This window comes from Hemibagrus wyckioides, linkage group LG01 (assembly GCF_019097595.1).
Source record: "Hemibagrus wyckioides isolate EC202008001 linkage group LG01, SWU_Hwy_1.0, whole genome shotgun sequence".
NCBI classification, from domain to species: domain Eukaryota; kingdom Metazoa; phylum Chordata; class Actinopteri; order Siluriformes; family Bagridae; genus Hemibagrus; species Hemibagrus wyckioides.
Window position 1 is genome coordinate 5,948,932 of NC_080710.1, and position 23,824 is coordinate 5,972,755.

The 23,824-nt window shown below is 36.8% G+C and overlaps 3 protein-coding genes and 1 pseudogene across 6 annotated transcripts; all 4 read left to right on the top strand.

Moving 5' to 3' along the window:
- The first annotated feature begins 638 nt into the window (after positions 1 to 638).
- Positions 639 to 11,162, top strand: LOC131370555 (C-C chemokine receptor type 1-like). The gene is made up of 3 exons (XM_058418304.1): positions 639 to 751; positions 4,724 to 4,797; positions 8,914 to 11,162. Exons 2-3 carry the CDS (start codon positions 4,745 to 4,747, stop codon positions 9,932 to 9,934), a joined length of 1,074 nt encoding a protein of 357 aa, XP_058274287.1. The 5' UTR covers positions 639 to 751; positions 4,724 to 4,744; the 3' UTR covers positions 9,935 to 11,162.
- LOC131341976 (C-C chemokine receptor type 5-like) lies at positions 4,804 to 8,907 on the top strand (annotated as a pseudogene).
- A 1,133-nt stretch (positions 11,163 to 12,295) lies between the features above and the next one.
- On the top strand, positions 12,296 to 15,406 carry LOC131360182 (C-C chemokine receptor type 5-like). Of its 2 annotated transcripts, XM_058400396.1 has the most exons (3): positions 12,298 to 12,549; positions 12,884 to 12,941; positions 13,733 to 15,406. In XM_058400396.1, exons 2-3 carry the CDS (start codon positions 12,910 to 12,912, stop codon positions 14,757 to 14,759), a joined length of 1,059 nt encoding a protein of 352 aa, XP_058256379.1. In that variant the 5' UTR covers positions 12,298 to 12,549; positions 12,884 to 12,909; the 3' UTR covers positions 14,760 to 15,406. The 2 variants fall into 2 exon arrangements, with proteins under 2 accessions (XP_058256388.1, XP_058256379.1); XM_058400405.1 differs by lacking the exon at positions 12,884 to 12,941 and having other exon boundaries at positions 12,296 to 12,549.
- Positions 15,407 to 17,969: 2,563 nt separating this feature from the next.
- Positions 17,970 to 23,578, top strand: LOC131360194 (C-C chemokine receptor type 4-like). 3 transcript variants are annotated; one of them, XM_058400425.1, is made up of 3 exons: positions 17,970 to 18,080; positions 18,415 to 18,472; positions 20,426 to 23,578. In XM_058400425.1, the coding sequence occupies exons 2-3, from the start codon at positions 18,450 to 18,452 to the stop codon at positions 21,447 to 21,449; spliced, it is 1,047 nt and encodes a 348-aa protein (XP_058256408.1). In that variant the 5' UTR covers positions 17,970 to 18,080; positions 18,415 to 18,449; the 3' UTR covers positions 21,450 to 23,578. The 3 variants fall into 3 exon arrangements, with proteins under 3 accessions (XP_058256408.1, XP_058256415.1, XP_058256400.1); XM_058400432.1 differs by having other exon boundaries at positions 17,980 to 18,080; positions 18,428 to 18,472; XM_058400417.1 differs by lacking the exon at positions 17,970 to 18,080 and having other exon boundaries at positions 18,123 to 18,472.
- Positions 23,579 to 23,824: the final 246 nt, after the last annotated feature.

Below are 23,824 nucleotides of genomic sequence, written 5' to 3' on the forward strand. Positions count from 1 at the left end.
CGGAGATGAAAATCCATCGCCCACCAAGGTGTGAGGAAAACCTGTTAACCACTAAGCTTCCACTAACCATCCCCCACCCACAAATTTCCATGAATACCAATGTATGACACTGTCCCACTGACCGCAGTGATGAAATGTTAGGGTGCTACTTCTATGTGATCTCAGAACATAATTTAGAAGAAAAATAGAAATTGTGATTTTGAGTATTTTTGACCACAAGGAAAGTTACAGAGAGGTCTTTAAGAATACACTTATGACCTTTCTGGACCTTTGTAGAACCACAAGATGACATGCAATTTTTTTAAAATATTTTTTAGTAGTTTGTTTGTTTGTTTGTTTGATGATGATGATGATGATGTTGAAGGAGAAGATGACTGCAAATCAAAAGTTAACAGTTAAAAAGAGGAAATTATTGAGGAAAATGAATCAGAATAGAATTTCAACATTAGGGTTTACAGTTGTGTTACACATTGGTATATGCTGACTTTTCCCCCCTTTTTCCACGTGAAATGAGGAAGCTTGTGCATAGGCCAACAATCTTTTTGTCTTTTCTTCTATTTATGGGTAGATTTAACGTTGTGCAATATCAGTTCCCGTCATTCCGTACATTGCAACAACTATAAAATGTCACGTATTTATTCACCCTAACTGGGCCACTCTCTCTCTCTCTCTCTCGCTCTCTCTCTCTCTCTGAGCGCATGCGTGAGTGAGTCAGTGGGCGGATTTGTTGAGTGAGAGTTTCACAACGCGAGTGAGTTTTGCATTCTTTTCTCTCTTGCTTTCTCACACCATTTCCTATACGCATGATAAAGATTTTTGCTTTGAGGTATAGCGCATACTGTAAAACTAGTCAACCTTCCGTTACATTAAAAAAAAAAAAAAAAACGCCTGGCGGTTAATGCGCGTGCAGGAGCGTGCTTTAGCCGTTGGGAAAAAAGGTGTCACTTAGGACAACCGGGAGCATCCCGAGGGAACAGCGCTAATATGTGACTGCACCCAAAAAAGCAAGCAGTTTGGTGCAGAGTAGAATTGTGATACAGGATACTTACTGATGCCCTTAGTCAGGGCCAGACAAGGATAAAGATTAAGGCCGGGTACATCCCAAACCCACACAGGCTATCCTATAATATAATTTGACAGTATAATATAATATAATATAATATAAATTCTTCTTCTTCCAGTCTCACACCCTGGCTGAATCTGATGCCAGAGATAGTGCTAGATTGACTGTCCACCTAAGAAATGTTTTAAACTTCACAAATGGGCAAACATAATTTTAGTACAATAATGACTACTTTATGACAAAATATTTTTTTAGAAAAATCATAAAAAAAAAAAAAATGTTATTGTATTTTTATGACTAATTTTTTTGTTCATGTTTGCACTATAGCTCCTGTCTCCCTGCTCCCTTCCTACCTAGAAAAAAACATATAAATATTTGTCTGCTAAAATACTTAGGTAATTTTACAATAAATCATATTAATGTCTTTTAGCATGTAGTATTTTAAGTGAAGAAAGTAGGGGTGCTACTGCTTTTATTTGCTAGCAGTTCAACACTTGCAATGGAAAAACTACAGTGTTTACAGATGAAACTGGCCTACACTCGAAGCCCTGAACAGATCAGAAATTTTCTCTACTGAAGCATGTCTACATGATCCTAAAGGAAATAAATGAAATAAAAATAAAAATAAAATAAAAGATCTAAGTGTTTAAGTTTAGAATCCATGGTTTTTGACTATGTTGTCTTTGAAAGTTCGGTAACAGGGACATTTTAAATGTGGAGGAGAAGGTCGTGTTAGATGCTCGTGCCCTGAACAGACAGAAGATAATAAGAGATCATGAAACTGTTGGTACTGATGGTGGAGAAAGCCTGCTGAAGTTATGACGATTTTGTCTGAGACTGTAGACGAAACAGGAAATGTGAGCAGAGAAGTCACTGATACAGTATTGGGGGATCAAAAAGTGTAGAAAGGGGAATTCTAAACCAAGTTACTGCTGTAGTGATGCAAATGATAGAAGTGGAACATGATACAAAGTGTGTGAGTAATGAAGTGCTCTTTAAAAACCCACCACTCAGAGGAAAAGATCCAGTAAATGAGGAGAAATCTGAGCCAAACCAACTGTTAGAAATGCAAGCTTATGAGAATGAGAATGAACCCAGTACAGCTGATGATTGATGAGAATGAACCCAGTACAGCTGATGATTGATGAGAATGAACCCAGTACAGCTGATGATTGATGAGAATGAACCCAGTACAGCTGATGATTGATGAGAATGAACCCAGTACAGCTGATGATTGATGGTGTCAGGAACAGCTGGACAGTTCCCTGCCAGGCCCTGAGAGGGCGATGGCAGGTGAAATTCCGAAGCCTGCTTCTTCGTGTGTGTTGTCATGCTCTGCCTGTTGTTCTCATTCCTCTTGTGTCACCTGTATCCCATTAGCCCTAATGTCTGTCCCTATAAATGGGGATCCTTGTGTTCATGTCCTTGTCGGTGATTGTTAACTATGCTGTAGTTTTGTATCAGGTTTTGTGTTGCAATGTCCAGGTTATGGTTTAGGTTCTTGTTTTGTTTTATACCACACTATTTAGTGTTAAGTTAGTTGCCCTCTGCCCTGTGTTTATGTAATAAAAGCAGTCTGGGTCTCCTTTAAGGGCGTGCAGATGCCTGCATGCAACACCACGGAGGTCCGGGTTCGTCCCCCGCACAGTGCAAAAATATGAATAACCCAAATATGCTTGTTGTTGCTGTTAGAAGGCTGATGAGAAGTAAATGGCGAAGAACAGTTTCTTGTCAAGCTGAAATCAGAACTCCAGACTGAAAATGGATATGAAACGACCGAGAACAGCCTGCTCTCCTAGGCCACTGTCTTTTAACATACTTCTCACTGAGTGTGGTGAGGGTGGGCACCTTTAACCTAAATGGGGCATGGGACATGTAAAAAAAAATGCATTGCTGTTTGATATAATAATCCAAAAGAATATTGATATTGTGTTTCTTCAGAAGAGATTCCTGGTAGACTCATGGTTATTCAAGCTCAGTTTGAAAAGTTCTCCTTAACCTAACTTAACCTTAGAGAACTGTAATTCTGATGTATAGTTGCTTCTTGGAGGTGACTTCATTTGTACAAAGAAGAATGTAATAGGTTGAAATCATGCAGAACTTCATGCTGCTTCAAGTCATGCCCTAGGTATACTTATTAAGACTCATAATTTGTGTGACATCAGGCTGAATGAAAAATGGTAGACAGTACACATGGGCACGTACCCAAGATAATTATCTCTTTGCCTAAATTAAATATAATGTATTGTTTTAAACATTATTTTATCATTGTGAGAAAGTGTGATATAAGTCCTTTTGGTTTTTCTGATCATGCAAAAAGAGTGTTTTGTTAATTTGCTCCAGTGGTGGGACTTTAAGTGAAAAAAGACATTAAAAAACTGACTTTAAAGCATTGTGTCAATAGTATACTTATAAATCAGAAAATGAAAGAGTTTGAAGCTGAAACTGAGGCGTTACAAAAATTGATAAAGGCCACCTGAGAGCAGAGAAGTATTGCAGAACTTAAGATTTAAAAAAATATTCTTCGCAACCTACTTGGCTCAAAAACAAAGGGAGCTCTGGTCAGGTCACGTTTTCAAAATTATTTGCCAAATGTATTGCCCCATCTAAGTTCTTTAGCTTAAAAAAGAAGAATGGTCATTACATTCACTCTCTGCATTCTGGAAGTGGACAAGAACTGACAGAAGAAAAAAAAAACACAGTCCACCCCGGGGATCTGGAATGAAGGCAAACTGTTTGTTTCATTCAAAAGAAAACCCCAAAGCATAAATGTTTTTTGAAAAAGGATTTTCTTGAAATGTCCGCCTTGAAAATGCATTTGTAAGGATGTCTGTGACCAAATCGATTTCTTCTCCTCTGTCAGCCATTGTGAGTTAAAATATATATATTTTATTTAGTTTGTGTGGTTCGCTGCCTCTGACTACTCCAATTATCCAATCAAAGGACGGAAAATGCTGACGTAATCGTATGCCTGCTAGATGTCCCCAGTGACGCCAACTCGAAATCTGATTGGTTAATGGAACAGTTTCATTGCCACTTATTTTAAGCTACGGGCGCCTGCACTATTAATTCTGAAGGCCTTAAGGCAGATTTCTTTCAATCTGGCAACACATGATGTCAGCCACTTGCTGAAATATGATTGGATAAATACTCTTATCATAAATATACACTACTGGAAGCAGCGCAACCAAGAGAAAAGCTATGAAATGTAGAGAATAGACTATTGGGAATAATTTAATACACATTCATTGAAAAATATATTAAATATATTAAAATGCAAGTGATTCAGATCACTGCTGTTTAGGCCAGAAGAGAAGGCCTTGCTGGCCCTGATGGTCTGCCACTGCAGTATACAGTATATTGTGATAGTGTTGGACCTGGTTACTATAGGTCTTTTGTTTGAATAATTTATTATCTGTACTGTAAATGTCAATTGTTTTATGTTGTTGATGTTCAGAAATGCTGTATGCATTGTTCTTGATCTCTGCATCATGTCAGGTTCCTCTTTACAGCTAACACTTTTGCTAAATCTGCAGTTAACAACAATTGACTGACTCATTTCTTTCATCCGGCATTGAACAAATGCCATAGAGACTTGTGTTGTTTTACCCAACATTAAAGATTTGTAACTTTTCTTTTTCTCTGTTTATTTAACTGCAGGTTAACTTTCTTTGATGCTACATGGCAACAATATTGAGCAACAGCAGTGGCGTTTTGGGAACAATGAGCCCCAGGTGAGAACATGTATGCACAAAAATTTAATTGCAGTCAAATGGCCTTCAGCGGTTCTGTTCCATCTGGAAAATATGTGGAAAATATTATTTTATATAAAACTACTTCAGTAACGGCTTTTAATGTTAATAATATATCAAATACTGTACAGCGTAGCGTTGTTTAGGAAAGCGCGGTGTGGGGATGCTGAAAATTAAAATACAGTACGGCTGGAGGAACGAGTCCGACCAATCGGAAGGCCCCATTCATTTAATCATGGGTGTGATTGGCTGCTGGCTATGCGCACAGTTGGGGAAAGGGAAGCAGAATTCTCCAGCATCCCAGTTTTTCGCGTGTCACTGTCCAGAGTGTTTCGTTTTGTGCTGTTTTTTCTGCTAGCTCTATTATGTCGCCCAAACGCCTTGCACCTTCTAATGCCTCTGGTAAGTCACATACATACATACAGTACTCACTATAAATGTGATATTTCTACGAATTTACCCAAAATTCATCTTGCTATATGTTCGCAAATGTTTTCTGTGTGTGTTTAAAGAGTGTGGGAGGGTCATTTATGGCTTAAACAATAAAAAAAGCATTTGATTGTGGCGTCTGTGTACAGTGTATTTTTGTTTATCGTGGGTGGTTTTGGAACATAACCCCCACGATAAAGGGGGATTACTGTACTTTATTTAAAGGGGAACAGTATTAGGCCTTCATAATACATTTATAAGCTATGAGCAAACCTTTCTCAAATCAATTTGAATTTAGAACACTGTTATAAAACTGTTCATATATCCTTTACTGCTTTCTCAACTAATAGCTTGCAAGATTAAGGGTTTTACTGCACTTCTGCAGTACCAATACTCATAAGTCAGTCCATAATGAGAATCCATTCTTGCTCAATTCTCTCATCTTCTCATTGATAAGAGACAGAAACTTACATTTGCACTTCAGTTTCATAAAAGATTGATGCAGAGCTAATTTGTAGAATTTGCTTCTTGTGTTTATCTGATAGAATATACTGTAAAGAATGTGGTTCGAAAGATCAGATTTGCTACTCAGATATCTTTTTGTGCTCTATTATTACTGAACGATAATGTATTGTTATTTATTGCCTTTAAATGAACAAGTTGAAGCTAAAATAGAGAGGTTGTCTTTGGCAAATAACTAGCAGTTTGTTAACAATCTGGCTAACAACAGCCAAAGCGATTATTTATTAAACAAGCTTAATGGGACATATTCAGAAAAAATCCAAAAGGTTTCTTTGTAACTGCTTTAGTCTCTCAAGGTGCATCCCAAATCGCATACTTGCACACTGTTCTATGCTATTTTGAAGTATAAATAGTGTGAGCAGTGTGTTCACCTCTTAAGTGCCAGATGATGTGTTTTTTCAAGTATGGAATGTTGGACACATCATGCACTCAGCTTTGTGCATTTGCTTACATGCTGGATTAGAAAAAAGATGGCCTACGAAACTTGGGTGAACACTTGGGTAAAGATATCGTACATATGATAATTGTAATCTTTAGGTCATATTGTGGTTCAACATTTTAAAAAATAACTGTATTCTATTAAAGCTAGCAGCATTGCATTGTGTTTGTTTGACATTGCCATCTACTATCAACTGGGAAATACTTTTCATTTAGTAAAAACAGTTAATGTTACATTTGAGATGATACTACCCCACATTAATGTACATAGTGCACAGTGCAAAGTGCGTGTAGTATTTCATTTGGGATACAGTTATGAGCTTCTCGTCCAGACTTTGCAAATTTCCTGCATGTGATTAGCTTCTCATCTCAATAATTCTGTCATCTCAATCTTTACTGTTTTCATTTGATTACAATGATATTATTGAACCGTGTTCATAGGGAGTCCATGCAAGCCGTTTTCTTCTGGTTCTCTATTCACTGTTCTTCATGATCGGATTCCTGGGCAACATGCTGGTGCTGTGGGTGATCCTGAGAGGTGCTCAGATGAAAAGCATGACTGACATGTCTCTCCTGAACCTGACCATCGCTGACCTTCTACTAATCTTCATTCTCCCCTTCCTGGCTCATTATTCCAGAGATACCTGGGTTTTTGGTAATGCAATGTGCGGGCTGGTCCTCAGTGTGTACTATATTGGATTTTCTTTATTGGGTTGATGAACATCGACAGATACTTGGCTATTGTCCATCGTGTGTTTGCCTTGAGAATCCGCACAAAGGCTTATGGGATTGTAGCTAGTTCAGTCATCTGGATTCTAGGTATTATAGCCTCATTTCCTGAGCTATTGTTCCTAGGAAATGGAACTTATGAGGATGAAGCAGTGTGCAGTGCTTATTCCAAAAAAGGAAGTCACAATGACATGAGAAGTGCAGCTTTCTTGAAAATGAACATTTTGGGTCTGCTAATTCCACTGATTATTGTGGGATTTTGCTACTCAGTGGTGCTCCGGAGGCGCCACACCCTTCGTACACCCAAGAAACTGGCCAGCCGTCTTGTTGTCGTTCTGCTGTTGAATGCCGTACATTCCTTAAAGCACTCGAACTGAATCATATCCTTCCTGTAGGTTGAGAACAGTTGATGCGATTGTTATTGAAGCTATTGCATACTTTCACAGTTGCCTCAATCCGCTCCTCTATGTGTTTGTGGGGAAAAGGTTCAGAAGGCAACTCGCCAGGCTCCTCCTTCAGACATCATGCGTCCAAGTGCAGTTTATGAAGAGCTAGACGACCCGGGTCACGTCCTCTCTTTGTTCACAGAACACAAGTGTGGATGAGCGCTTTGGTGGTGTCTGAATAGACTTTCATTTTATACTGGTTCATTTTATACTACTGAAAATGTGATTGTATTTGATTGTGCTATATAAACATCCCTGCTTTTAGCTAAATATTTCCACATCATACTCCTATTTAAATGTTTTGTATACTCTCAAAATGGAATATTGTGTTTTACCTTGCTGTTCATGAAACTACTAAGAACAACTTGCAAAATTGATTGACAGGGAAGTTTTGGCTCTGATTCGCCATCTATTACATCTGTCTGTGTGTGTATGGTTACTGACCTGATTTGATCCTTGTCAGCATCATCTCAAACTTAAGTATGAATTATGAACACAAGCTATTTATTAGATCTCATAAGGATTTCATGAAAGCTGAAACTACAAGCACAATCTCTTCTCCTAAACACTTTCTTTAAATAGCTCCTGTGAATTTCCTTAAATGTTACTCAAGCTTCTTGTTTTGCTGGAGTGCCTTCTTATATAAATATTGGCTGTGGAAAATAAAAAAAACAGGCAAAGATGGTGTGTTGATTTATGTAAGTCAGTGTAGCTGTTTAAGTTTTTTTATACTATAGTAAAGTAATACTAAAGTTTTTTCATGTGTCAATTGTAATTTCTTTGTGTTTCATATCCTACATGGTTTTGTCAAGTGTAAATGACCGATTAAAGTCTAAATCCTCTACATGAAACCAGATTAGCTCTGATCTCTTGTAGATATGAAAAACTTGTATATTATTCAATATTTGCTACATGACAAACCATGGCACATTTTTTGTAATAATGCAGGTTTATACACTAGTTATATAATGGTACAACCAAGTTTTTGAATTTTATTGAACCTTGTATTGGATTTTATACAGTGTTGTATTTATATTATAATGAACAGCATAATGAACTAGCATAATTCATTTTGATCAAAAGAGTTGAACCTACACCACATCTTCATAGCACATTCATAAGTACACCATTTGGAGTTTGTTTTTTTTGGGGTTTTTTTAAGTGTAAAGATTTTTAGTGCCTTTAAATCACTCACCTTTAAGAAAGAAAGAAAAAACATCATGGACATTATATACGGACTGAAGAAGACATATATAATTATATATTGAATAATAATAATTTCACAATATGGCATCTGCACTGATTGTTTGCCAGCTTATAAAATAACACTTGATGCAGCACATACTATTATTTTAAGGCCAAACGTTTTGATTATTATAAGTCTAATGTTTGGCTTAATTTGATGTGCTGTCTTTTGTTCTGTGTTGTAAAGTCTGGAATTTTGAAGGGATGATACACTTGTCTAAGATCCGACATGTTCACAATTCTCGTGTAGGTCTCATGTAATAACTCTCTCCATATTTTTTTTTTTCAGCACATCAACAGAAGAGTATGATTACTCAGAGATTACCTTTAGTGAGCCGTGTCATTATGGACACCATGCAAGCCGTTTCCTCCCGGTTCTCTACTCACTGTTCTTCGTGGTCGGCTTCCTGGGCAACATGCTGGTGCTGTGGGTGATCCTGAGAGGCGCTCAGATAAAAAGCATGACTGATGTGTCTTTCCTGAACCTGGCCATTGTTGACCTTCTACTACTCTTTACTCTCCCCTTCCTGGCTCACTATGCCAGAGATACCTGGGTTTTTGGTGATGCCATGTGCGGGCTGGTCCTCAGTGTGTACTACATTGGATTCTACTCTGGAATTTTCTCTATTGTGTTGATGAGCATTGACAGATATTTGGCTATTGTCCATTCTGTGTGTGCCTTAAGAATCCGTACAAAGATTGTAGCTAGTATAGTCATTTGGATTTTAGCCATTATAGCCTCATTTCCTGAGCTATTGTTCCTTGGAGTCGAAATTTATGGCAGTGAAACAGTGTGCAGTGCTTATCCGAAAAATGCAAGTCACAATGAAATGAGAATTGCAGCTTTCTTTAAAATGAACATTGTGGGTCTGCTAATTCCACTGATTATTGTCGGATTTTGCTTCTGTATGGTGCTCCAGAGGCTTCAGACCCTTCATATGTCCAAGAAACTGGATGAATTTCGTCTTGTTATCGTGGTCATGGTGGTCTTCTTCTGCTGCTGGACACCATACAACATTGCAGCTTTCCTCAAAGCACTGGAGCTAAAGAAAATCCTTCCTCTAACGTGTCAACTCAGCAAAAATATCCAGCTGACGCTGCAAGCCACCGAAGCCATAGCGTACTCACACAGCTGCCTCAATCCGTTCCTCTATGTGTTTGTGGGGGAAAAGTTCAGGAGGCACCTCGCCAGGCTCCTCCTCCAGACACCATGCGTCCATGTTAAGTGTATGAAGAGCTACATGACCCGGGTCGCATCCTCTGTGCATGCACAAAGCTCGAGTGTGAACGAGCACATTAGTGCTGTTTGAATGGACTTTCATTTTATGCTACATATATGTACTACTAAAAATTAGATTGTATTTGCATGAATTATATATACAGTGAAACCTTGACTTACGAGTGACTGAACTTACGAGTTTTCCGAGATACGAGCCGTCGCTCGGCTGATTTTTTGCTTAAAGATACGAGCCGAGATCTGAGTTAAGAGCGAGCAAGCTTACGCCACCCGCCACTTGGTAGCCCAGCGAGTGGTCAGTTCACGTGGTTATCTCTCCAGGTCGTGCGTTGGTGCTGTGTAACGACGCTTGCCTCACTTATTTTCCAAACATTTTGAAAAGGACGAAGAAACAAACCTCCTTGGACAGGTTTTTATTGAAACGCCCTGCAAGTGAAAGCGAGGAAAGTGTGGTGAAAAAGGCAAAAAGTCAGTGATGAAGAAGATTAAGTGAAGTGAAAAAAATAAATAAATAGAAAGTAGCAATTAAGTTTAGCGATAAAGTGTAGCATAGTGTGTAAGTTAAATTAGCAATTAATTGTAGCATTAAGTGTGCAGCGAGTAAGTTAAGTGATAGAGTACGAAATGAAAAACTCTGCCAACCTCCTCCACCAGCATCTTTGTCTGATCGTCAACATAAATACACTTAATAAAGCCAGTTTATTTCTTTACATTCTTTTTTATTATGTATTATTATTTTTTTTATACATTATTTGTTATCTATAAAGTACATTTTTCTTATTTAAAAACATGTAACAAAAAAAATTTGGGGGGCTGGGACGGATTAATAGCATTTCAATTCATTTTAATGGAGAAATTTAAATTGATATACGAGCAAGTTGTCGTAAGTCAAGGTATTACTGTATATACTTTTAGCTAAAGATTAACATATCATACTCCTTTTTTAAATATGCTGTGCTCTCTCTTTACATTGCTGTTCAGGAAATTGCTAAGAACAACTTGGAAATTTGATTGACAGCGATGTTTTGGCTCTGATGTGCTCTCTATTACACTTATCTGTATGGGTATGGTTACTGACCTGATCTTATTCGTCTCAGACTTATGAATGAATTATAAACAAGAGCACTAAGCCTAATCTCTTCTCTTTCTGTAAACTTTCTATACCTAAAACACTAAGACAATTTCTTTACATAGGTCATGTTAATGTCACTAAATATTACTCAACCTTCACAATGTATCACAGTACCTTTTTTATATAAGTGTAGACTGTGGAAAATTAAACGAAAAAAACAAATTTGGTGTGTTGATTTATTTAAGTAGTTGTAGTTGCTTTACTTCATAGACAGTAATGACAGTAAATTTCTTTTTTTATACTATCTGGCCAAATGTATTTTGAACCCTGACCATCGCCCCATATGTGGTTCCTTTCCAAACTGTTGCCACTCAATTGTCTAGATCACTTGTGTGTTGTAGCATTACTAACTTCATTGACCCAAGTGCACGCTGATACTTGGTAGAGATTAATCTTGGCTCATCTCTGTACTTCAGTACTATGAATACATTTGATACCCATTTTCTGCCATGAGTGTACAGGTGACCATTTGCCTCACATCTGCATTCCTGTCCTTCACTCTTCTCAGACAAACATCACAAAATTAAGTGAAACAACATTTGTTTTAATTTGTTTATGCAGAGGATCTGTCATACAAGATATTTATTGAAAAAGTATTCGGAGGAGGGCGTAGTGGTAATTTGCATTAATCATGTGTTTCACCACTACACGGCTTTGGTATGCTAGGGTAAGTTGCTTTTGTTTCTCAGAAACAATATTACCACACTTCACTACCATGAGGTTATGAGGTACTTGTTACCTCAGTACTAGAAATTTTTCATGCAACAGGAAAGATTAGTGCATAGAAATTATTGGATTTTTTTGTTGTTATTCTGTCTCTCACTGTTCAGATAAACCTACCATTAAAATTACAGACTGATCTTTTCTTGTCAGTGGGCAAACGTACAAAATCAGCAGGGGATCAAATCATTTTTTCCCTCACTGTATCTATCTATCTGCCTATGCTACAATTAATGAAGTTACCAGGCTCCTCCTTCAGACACCATGTGTCTATGTGCAGTTATGAAGAGCTTCATGAGCTTTAGCAAAGAGAACACACAATTTCTGGGCGAGTATAGGAGTAGATATGTCTAAAAGAAAGCAAGTAACCATTGTGCTTCTTTTGTGACGGTCTCCCAGGATAGTTTTTATTTGTTTATGCAGAGGATCAAATTATCTATTGAGAAAGTATTCGGAGGAGGTTGTAGTGGTAATTTGCATTAATCACGTGTTTGACCACAAGAATGCTTTCGTATGCTAAGGCAACCTCTTCTCAGAAACGGCGCTATCACACTTCAGTATCATGAGGTTATGAAGTACTTATTACCAAAGTTCTACAAATTTTCCATGCAACAAGAAAGCTGAGTGCATAGAAATAGAAAAGAAAAGAAATGAAAAACACAAGCTCAGCACTCCTGCATACAAGAACATTAGCTCTAGTATTGCTAGACTTCATGCATGTTTCTACAGAGTCTCATTTTACATCACAAAAACAGAAGTGTGAAATACAGAGACCACAAACACAAGCATATCGTATCTCATTTGGCTTAGAGACCCACAGAGCTGTTTTGGATTTTGTAAGTATACACAAGTAGCAGTGTTGTTCTGGCTTTTTTCTATTCATTCGTTGAATAATTTGTTATATGTTTAATTTATTACATACGAATCGCTGTATTTACTCATCTTGATTTCTGTATTTTCTCTGGGGTGTTTTCACAGCTAAGACTTTGGCACTTTTTTGTACTTTACACTTCACCAGTTTACTGACTCATTCTTTTGAGTATCTCACAACATTTTCTGAATGTGAAAGAAACTTGTGGCACGCAAAACAGTTTGTTATGCTCAACATCACAGATGGTTTAACCATATTGGTTTATTTCTTTTTTTTTTCTATATTTTTTTTTACACCAGCATAACTATTTAACGTTTGACGCAGAATGGAAATAATATTAAACACCACAGAATCCAGGTGAGAACTAATTACATTCCAGATATTAAAGGCAGTTGAATGCACTTTTAAAGCAGCTGTTATAAGCTAATATAATATGTTGTATTATCATTTGTTTGCATTTGTTTATTGTTCCAATTATGCAAATAATCTATGTTTAGATCAAGCTTTAGTGATTTTTTTTTTAAGCTTTTGAAAAACAGAATGTCAACAGCATCTAGACCACTGGCTTTAAATCCACTCAATTTTAAGAAAGAAAAAATATAACATGGACATTAAATACAGACTGAAGAAGACATATATAATGATGATATATGGCAAGCAGTGAAATCTAACAGGAAGCTGGCATGTTGCTGATATATTACTGTATAATTCTAGTTGTAATTAAACCACTGTAAATTGAAAAACATTAACAATAAGGCTTCCACACTTATAGTTCACCAGCTTATAAAATAGCACTTGATGCAGCACATACTATTATTTTTATAATAATTTTAGATTATTATAAATCCAATATTTATTGGCTTAATTTTATATGATGTCTCTTGTTCTGTTTTGCGATGTTTCCTCCGAGGTAAAAGATGATGATTCACTTAATTAATTAATAATGCTCTATTTTATATTGTCTTTAAATGATATTTCTTTAGCTTTTGAGTATATTTACAGGCCAAAACTTTAATTTCTGCATGATAAACAAATCACAGTATGTTTTACTCAAAATCTAAAGCTCTAAATCTGTGTCTAAGATCTGACATGTTCACAATTCTCGTGTAGGTCTCATGTAATAACTCTCTCCATATTTTTTTTTTCAGCACATCAACAGAAGAGTATGATTACTCAGAGATTGCCTCGAGTGGGCCGTGTGATTATGGAGTCCATGCAAGCCATTTCCTCCCAGTTCTCTACTCACTGTTCTTTGTGGTCGGCTTCCTGGGCAACATGCTGGTGCTGTGGGTGATCCTGAGAGGCGCTCAGATGAAAAGCATGACTGATGTGTCTCTCCTGAACCTGGCCATTGCTGACCTTCTACTAGTCTTCACTCTCCCCTTCCTGGCTCACTATGCCAGAGATACCTGGGTTTTTGGGAATGCCATGTGCGGGCTGGTCCTCAGTGTTTACTATATTGGATTTTACTCCGGAATTTTCTTTATCGTGTTGATGAGCATCGACCGATACTTGGCTATTGTCCATTCTGTGTTTGCCTTGAGAATCCGTACAAAGGCTTATGGGATTGTAGCTAGTATGGTCATCTGGATTCTAGCCATAATAGTTTCATTTCCTGAGCTATTGTTCCTTGGAGTCGAAAATTATGGGGCTGAAAAAGTTTGCAGTGCTTATCCGAAAAATGAAACTCACAATGCTACGAGAAGTGTAGCCTTGTATAAAATGAACATTTTGGGTCTGCTAATTCCACTGATTATTGTGGGATATTGCTACTTGATGGTGCTCTGGAGGCTTCGGACCCTTCGTACAGCCAAGAAACTGGCCATCCGTCTTGTTATCGTGGTCATGGTGGTCTTCTTCTGCTGCTGGACGCCGTACAACATCGCAGCATTCCTCAAAGCACTGGAGCTGAATCGCAGCCTTTCTCTAGGGTGTGAACGCAGCAAAAAGATCCAGCTGATGCTGCAGGTCACTGAAGCAATTGCATACTTTCACAGCTGCCTCAATCCGTTCATCTACGTGTTTGTGGGGGAAAAGTTCAGGAGGCAACTCTCCAGGCTCCTCCTTCAGACACCCTGCATCCATGTCCAGTGTATGAAGAGCTACATAACCCGGGCCGCATCATCTGTGTATTCACAGAGCACAAGTGTGGATGAACGCTTTGGTGGTGTCTGAATGAACTTTCATTTTTTTACTGTATATATATATATATATGAAAAAGTGCTGTAAAGTAAAAAAAAATAAATAAATTGCTAATTAATCATACACCTGTTGTTCAAGTATGTAAGTGTAAGAATTTATGCTGGTTTGTAGCCAAAGGGTAATCATACTAAATATTCATTTGATTTACATTTTTCTACTGTCTGCTAACTTTGCATATTATAAATTGCTAAAAAAAAAAATTACAGCATTTCTTCACACCTGCCTAATTGCACAGTACTGTATATCCCTACATTTGGCTAAAGATTACTGTAATATTTTGCTGTTCATGAAACTGCTAAGAACAACTTGGAAATTTGATTGACAGGGAGGTTTTGGCTCTGATTTGCCGTCTATTACATCTATCTGTATGTGTATGGATCCTGACCTGATCTTATTCAAGTCAGCATGATCTGAAACTCAGGTATAAATTATACACAAACTATTTAATTAGATCTGATAAGGATTTCATGAAAGCCGAAACTACAAGCACAATCTCTTCTTTAAATAGCTCATGTCAATTTCCTTAAATGTTACTCAAATTTTTTGTTTTGTTCGAGTGCCTTTTTTATATTCATAAAGTATTGGCTGTGGAAAATTAAAAAAACAAACAAACATGGTGTGTTGATTTATTTGAGTAGGTGTGGTTGTTATGTTCATTGACAATACATTTCTTTTTTTTTATACTATATGGCCAAATGTATGTTGACCCCTGATTAGAAATTAGAATTAGAAATGGGGTTTTCCCCTTGCTAGCCAATGTAGTCGTTTCTCTAAAGAAGGTTTAATTACAAATACTTTGGTCTCCTTCATCATATTTATGTTGAGCTAAGGTAAGCATCCTTCAACACAGGACACAATAGAAGGTTTCCTGAGGGCTTGGGTGGCTTTTCAGTCCCCATGAAGGTCACTGGTTTTTACTTAAGGACAGAGATCAATGGGGCTACTGAGCTGAAACCCCTATTGAACTTACAGTAGAAATTATTTGAACCCCATAAATCTCTGCAGCTCTAAATGGTGAGAGGTTGTGGTCAGGTAGTTACAGCATCCACCTTTGTTTTCTCCCTCTCTGCTCAATGTAGCCAGAGAACATGATTGAGTTGTGATTGAAGTTACATTTTTCTAACTTGGCAAAGAGTGCCAAAAGTCTTGAAGTAAAAGAAAGCAAATAATATATGAAATTATTTGTGATGGTTTCCCAGGCTTTTAACAAAACCTCTTTTTACTGATGTTTAAAACTTTTCAGTTTTTCCCCTGATGAAGTCCTTTGTGGTGTTGGCAGTGTGTTTTGGGTCATTTTCTTGATGCTTGATGACAGTGGATGTATTTCTTTATAAATTGGCAGATAGAATGTTTCTGTAGACTTCTGAATTCATTCTGCTGCTAACATTTTGAGCTCCATAATCAATAAAGATTAGTGAGAATGGTCTAGAAGCAGCAATGCAAGCCCAAGCCATTGAACTACCACCCCCATGTTTCACAGAAGAGCTGGAATGTTTTGAATCATGAGCAGATTCTTTCTTCTTTCATATGTTGTCCTTTCTTTCACTTTGGTAGAGATTTTTCTTGACTCATCTCTGTACTTCTATATTCTGAATAAATTCGATATTCCTTTTCTGTCATGAGTGTGCAGGTGATTGCCTTCACACGTGCATCTAACCTGTCACTTCTCTAGATAGTGGATGAGGGTCATTTAATTATTTCTGAAACTTCCTTATGGTTCGTTGTGGCTACAATTGGTCAAGCTCCACTCTTTTAATCATTAGCAAGAGCACCAAACTGATTGTATCTACATCCTTGGAGTACAAAGACAGATGTTAGTTTGAGCAATACAAGGTCAACACCAGACATCTGGAGAGACCTTGGTTACTCTTGCCCATGCCCGGGTCAGCTCTTCTGTACAGCTGAAATCTGCTGAAGATGTTGGTCTTGAGACACCGACTACAGAATTTAGATTGTATACTTTCACTAGACTGTGTCACCAGGCAAAGCCTTCTATAACAAACACTACTCAAGGTGTTAGGATCTATGCCCAACAACCACAAAGCACAATCTATAGAACACGGAGATTACAAAATACAAAAGGCAAAGGCTAGGCAAGATTCAAACATGACAATAATCACAAGAGCCAAATGAGTAAACGAAAAAAAAAAAGCAAGGGTTATTCACAGATGGCAAAACAGGATACAATGGCCAATCAGGATAATCAGGAAATGCTTATGGTTAAGACTTCACATTATATAGCTGTGACCATGTGCCTTATATACTAAGCAAGCAGGACAGAAGTACGACAACAAAAAAAGACTCTAGGATTCGGAGGAAGGCTCCCTCTAGTGGTGTGGAGGCGACCTGTCCCAGACAGTTTGGAACAAAAAAAATTCTGTCCCCACTTTTTCAGACCAAATTAAAATATGATGACAAAATGAACAGACACAACATTTGTATTCATTTGTTTATGCAGAGGGTCTGTTATATAATATTTGTAAATTTCCCATTGGGATGAATAAAGTATCTATCTATCTATCTATCTATCTATCTATCTATCTATCTATCTATCTATCTATCTATCTATCTATCTATCAAGTTATCTATTGAGAAGGTATTCAGAGAAGGACATAGCCATGACCTGTCCCAGGCTGATAGGACAAATATTTTCATCCACTTATTTACAGACAATGAAATACAACGGTATGAATATTACCAGTCTCTTCACAGAAAATGACACAGTATTAACAATTAAACCATTTGTTTTAATTTGTTTATGTGACACGTCTGCTAAACAAGTTACTGATTGAGAAAGTATCACATATTAAGATGATTACATTAATACTACCACACTGTCAGAGCTCTTGTTATCGAAATTTAATCATTATATTATGTTATATTACATTATATTATGACAATCAGAAATGATCACAGAAGTGATCACATTAATCACATGTTTGACTGCTTTGGTAAGTTAAGGGAAGTTGCTTTTGTTTGGAAATTTAATTTACCTCTTCCCAGAAATAATATTACCACACTTCACTACCATGAGGTTATGGGGTACTTGTTACCTCAGTACTACAAATTCAAACAAACACTTCAGGAAAACTGAGTGCATAGAAACGTAAAGAAAACACAAGCTCAGCACTCCTGCATACAAGAACATTAGCTCTAGTATTGCCAGATTTCATGCATGTCTCTACAGAGCCTCATTTTACATCACAAAAACAGAAGTGTGAAAAACAGAGACCACAAACACAAGCATATCGTGTCCTATTTGGCTTAGAGACCCAGAGGGCTGTTTTGGAATTGGTAAGTATAGGGTAGAAGTTGTTCTGGTTGTTTCGATTTATTCTTTAAATCATTTATCAGTTTAATTAATTCAATGCTAATTGCTGTGTCTTATTTACTCATCTTGATCTCTGTCTTTCCTCTGGGGTGTTTTCACAGCTAAGACTTTCACACTTTTTTGTACTTTACACCTCACCAGTTTACTGACTCATTTTTTTTTTTTTGAGCTGATACTTTCTGAATGCTGCTGAAACTTGTGATGGGCAAAACAGTTCGTTATGCTCAACATCACAGATGGTTTAACCAGTCTTACATTTTGGTTTAATTCTTTTTTCTGTATTTATTTTTACCCCAGCATAACTACTTAGCGTTTGATGCAGATTGTCAAAGATGTTGAACATCACAGAATCCAGGTGAGGACTAATTACATTCCAGATATTAAAGGCACTTGAATGTACTTTTAAAGCAAATGTTCTTTGCTGATATTCTAATATAATAAGTTGTATTTTTATGTATGTCAATTGTAATTTCTTTGCATTTTGTGTCCTAGAGGGTTTTGTCAAGTGTAAATGACTCTGATTGAAGTCTAAATCCTCTGCATGAAACCAGATTAGCTCTGAACCCTATAAGCTTTATTTCCTTTAATATTTGCTATTTTAACACATGACCAACCAATCAGAAATTTACTAATAATGCAGGTTTGAAACATTAAACTATTTATATAATGCCACATTCAGTGAAATAAATAAGCTTGTACTGTATTAATAGGGAAACACTATAAACAGTGTTGTATTTATAGAATATGTAGTATAAACCTAGCATGATTCATTTTGGTCAGAAAAATCTGAACACTTCATTTGACCTACACCATATCCTTTTTGTAAGTGCTCTGTCTTTTCTTGAGTCAGTTGTAACCTTATCTTAGATGTTATCACGTTGTTATAACTAACAGCACAGTTATGAGTTGTAAAGAAATTCCTGTTATGAAGCACTGCGTATAGCTTATTCTATAGCTTTAATTTATCACTTGCAAAAAAGGGATTTAGAAATTCTTTTCAGAAACATGACAAGCCCACACTGTAAAACATTTCAAGGTGAATAAACTTAGAAATGAAAGTACACTTGCTGCCTTAAAAAAGTGAGTAAAGTTCAGCTTGAACTTAGTTTCAACTCACAAGAAAAAAGGTCTGTGAATTACTGTAAGCTTCATCTTACAAAACTTAGAAACTATAAATAATAGCCAAAACTTGTCATGACATTTACTGTTAAAGAAGAGTAAAAAAAAAAAGTTCTATCTATCAAGTTTTACATTGCATAACAGAAGTCAAGGCTTATGCTTTTCACTCTTTTAAGAAAAAGAAAATCTCTCACATTTTGATATAAATTCTTTACCTTATAAATCTGTTTAAAAGTGTTACCAAAAAGCTGTGCACCCTTCGTGGTCTCTAACGGCATGAACTTGATTTCTCTATACAAATGATGGAGATTTAATGAAAGGCATGTGGTAGAATGATTACACATTAAGATGCATTAATAAATGAATAAAAAATTCTAAAAAGTAGTTTAGAATCAACAACTATTCAAAAAATGAAATGCCTGAAAAAAAGACTTGGGCTCTTAAAATTTGACCCTCAGGATCACAACCAAATATAAAACCTAGCAGCTTGAAGCGGTTATTTAATAAATCACCTTTTGAGTCAATTCTCTGGGCTTTTCATTCAGATTATATCTCCTCAATATCCTGGGCTTTTCATTCAGATTAGATCTCCTCAATATCCTCTAAAAGTGTCTATCCTCACTTTTAAGAAAGAAAAAAACATCATCAACATTAAATAAGAACTGAAGAAGACAAATATAATGATGATATATGGCAAGCAGTGTAATCTACCAGGAAGCTGGTATGTTGTTGATATATTGATGTATAAATAATTGTAACCACTGCAAATTTATAAACTTTAACAATAAAGCTTCCACATTTACTATAATGTTCGTCTTAGAAAATAGCACTTGATGCAGCACATACTATTATTTTAGTGCCAGATGTTTAGATTATTATAAATTCAAAGTTTGCCTTAATTTGATGTGATGTCTCTTTTTCTGTCTTATAACGTCCTCTGATGTAAAAGGAATTTTAAAGTGATGATTCATTTAATTAACAGTGCCATATTTTAAACTTAATAATGTCTTAGATTGAGATTTCTATAGCTTTTTTAATGGTTTACAGGGCAAAACCTCAATTTCTGCATGATAAACAAATCACAGTGTGTTTTACTCAAAATCTAAATCTCTAAATCTGTGTCTAAGATCTGACATGTGCACAATTCTCCTGTAATTCTCATATAGTTTCTCTCTCTTTATTTTTTTAGCACAACAGAAGAGTATGATTACTCAGAGATTACCTTTAGTGAGCCGTGTCATTATGGAGACCATGCAAGCCGTTTCCTCCCGGTTCTCTACTCACTGTTCTTCGTGGTCGGCCTCCTGGGCAACATGCTGGTGCTGTGGGTGATCCTGAGAGGCGCTCAGATAAAAAGCATGACTGATGTGTCTCTCCTGAACCTGACCATCGCTGACCTTCTACTAGTCTTCACTCTCCCCTTCCTGGCTCACTATGCCAGAGATACCTGGGTTTTTGGTGATGCCATGTGCGGGCTGGTCCTCAGTGTTTACTATATTGGATTTTATGCTGGAATTTTCTTTATCGTGTTGATGAGCATCGACCGATACTTGGCTATTGTCCATTCTGTGTGTGCCTTGAGAATCCGTACGAAGACTTATGGGATTGTAGCTAGTATGGTCATCTGGATTCTAGCCATTATAGCCTCATTTCCTGAGCTATTGTTCCTTGGAGTCGAAATTTATAGCAATGAAACAGTGTGCAGTGCTTATCCGAAAAATGCAAGTCACAATGAAATGAGAATTGCAGCTTTCTTTAAAATGAATATTTTGGGTCTGCTAATTCCACTGATTTTTGTGGGATATTGCTACTTGATGGTGCTACGGAGGCTTCAGACCCTTCGTACAGCCAAGAAATTGGCCATTCGTCTTGTTATCGTGGTCATGGTGGTCTTCTTCTGCTGCTGGACACCGTACAACATTGCAGCTTTCCTCAAAGCACTGGAGCTAAAGAAAATCCTTCCTCTAACGTGTCAACTCAGCAAAAATATCCAGCTGACGCTGCAAGCCACCGAAGCCATAGCGTACTCACACAGCTGCCTCAATCCGTTCCTCTATGTGTTTGTGGGGGAAAAGTTCAGGAGGCACCTCGCCAGGCTCCTGCGCCAGACACCATGTGTCCAAGTGCAGTGTATGAAGACCTACATGACCCGGGCCGCATCATCTGTGTATTCACAGAGCACAAGTGTGGATGAACGTGGCACTGCCTTGTAAATGGTAGCGAATTTCAGAGAAACATGATATCTTATTTTGCAACTCATATAAATGCACCTTCAATTTATATGTACTTGTAAAAATAAGATAAATTAAATTTGCATGTTCCCTGTTTTGAAGTACAGTATAGATACTTGTGTAATACCATGCTCTGTCTACTAAAAAGACCTTTTCATCCTGGTGTCTCACAAATTACATGCATAGTTATTCAGCAGAAAAGGATCTTAGTTTGGTGAAAAGATTTGAACAGAACCATTTTGTCCAATCTAGTGGAAACCCCTTTAATCCTCTAAATTTACATATTGTATATAGGTACGATTGTTAGATTTTGTACGGATTCATGTATTTAAAACCAAACATCTGTTAACTGTGTATGCAAAACATGTAAGTTTATATGAATCCACCTGAATGTTCCTTCAAGTTGTGTTGAAGCACCTTTTTTATGTAAGTGCAGGCTGTGGAATAAAAACAGGACGGTTTGATAATTACATTGTAATTCCATTGAGTCAGTTTGGACATGTTAAATGTAGCTGGAATTGAAATAGAGATGGCGAGTTGCCAGTTTGTCCATAATGCAGGATTTACATATGGTCATTTCATAAAGTGCAGCCTTTCTCTCATTTGCATATAGTCTAAGGATGAAAATGGAAAGGAAAAGAAAAGGTTTTATTTATCTGGACAAAAGTATATGGACACCTGTCCATTAGGACCCCTATGTTCTTAATTCCCCAACCCCTCCCACCACTTTCTGGGAAGGCATTCCACCAGATGTTGGAACATGACTGAGGGTATTTTCCCATTTTGCTTCAAGACCATTAGTGAAATTGGGCACTGATGTTGGGCAAGAAGACGTGGCACTCATTTATTCATCCCAAAGGTGTTCATTTAGGTCATGGGACCTTGGGTTATTCCACACTAGTCTTGGAAAACCATGTCTTTATAGGTTCCAGTGAAAGAAACTTATAATAATTGTATGCTCTAAGACAGGGGTATCAAAGCTTATCCTGTCAGGTTGTAGGTTTTCATTCCAACTGAGCAGAAGCCACACCTGAGTCTACTGAAAGCCAAGATCAGTTGATTAAACAGATGGAATCAGGTGTGGCCCCTGCTTGATTGGAATCATACACCCACAACAGCACTTTGCAGATAAGATTTGACACCCCTGCTCTAAGACATTCGAGACCATTCTAACTTTGTGGCAATATTGTGGAAGGCTCACATACAGTATGGGTGCAAAGGCCTGTATACAATTTGGCAATACAGTGTATTTACTAAGTGTTCCATAATTTGTGGCATTACAACCTGGAACTGAAACAGACATAACTGAGATATTAGCCCAATTACCCCAATACAACACACTGAATCATGGGTGTGGTAGCATCATGCTGATATTTACCCTTAGCCTATATTATTAATACTGAAATACATGGCAAACACATATGTACTATAGATTGTAAAATAAAAAGAAAGAAAGTAGATGTAAACCCCTAATTTAGACGTAACTCTTTAGATGTTATCATAAAATGTAGTATCAAGAAGGCTGACTACCTGTGTAAAGCATTATACATTCTATTTGCAATACATTCTATTTATTTAGTTTACAAAAACATGAAATAAAAAATACAGTAAAGGTTTTAATACTTTCATTTAATATTCTGCTTGCTAACGCACAGCTTTACTGAGTTCATCCTTATTCCACATGAAATGCTTCAAATGAATGCCTTGTGTCAATTTTTCAATAATTCTCTGATGCCATTCTGTGATTATTAATGCAGTTTTGACTCAGTTATCATGCTTCATATGTTATCATTTAGTGATTTCAGCTAATACTTTTTAGAATTTAGATTTTATTTCTGATTTTTTTTATGTATTATGAAATGAAAGCAGTTCCTGGTAGCTGATTAACCATGACTAAAATATTTTATGACTAAAAATATATATATTTTTTTTTTTCTCTTTTATTATTTGATGCCTGAATCTTTGGCAAATGCTGTGTACATCTTTTAATTCTCATAGACTTCTCATACACATTAATTTGTTGTTATAAATGATGTGTAAATGACATGATGATTTATTCAGTTTTTTTTGTTGCCAAAGCAGTTGCATGTGAAAGCTCTAATATTTTACTGCTTTACATACGATGCTTGACATACAATAAATAACTTTTATATGTGCACTTTTCATTGTTCAGATCAGATTTTTTGAATTTACAGCATATAAGATGTGAATAGAAACGGCAAACAGAAAGAGAGAGAGAGAGAGAGAGATAGAGAGAGAGAGAGAGAGAGAGAGAGAGAGAAAAAAGAGAGAGAGGGAGGAAACCACTTAGTTTCGAACGGGTTTACAGCTGATATAAATAAACATTTGATCACATT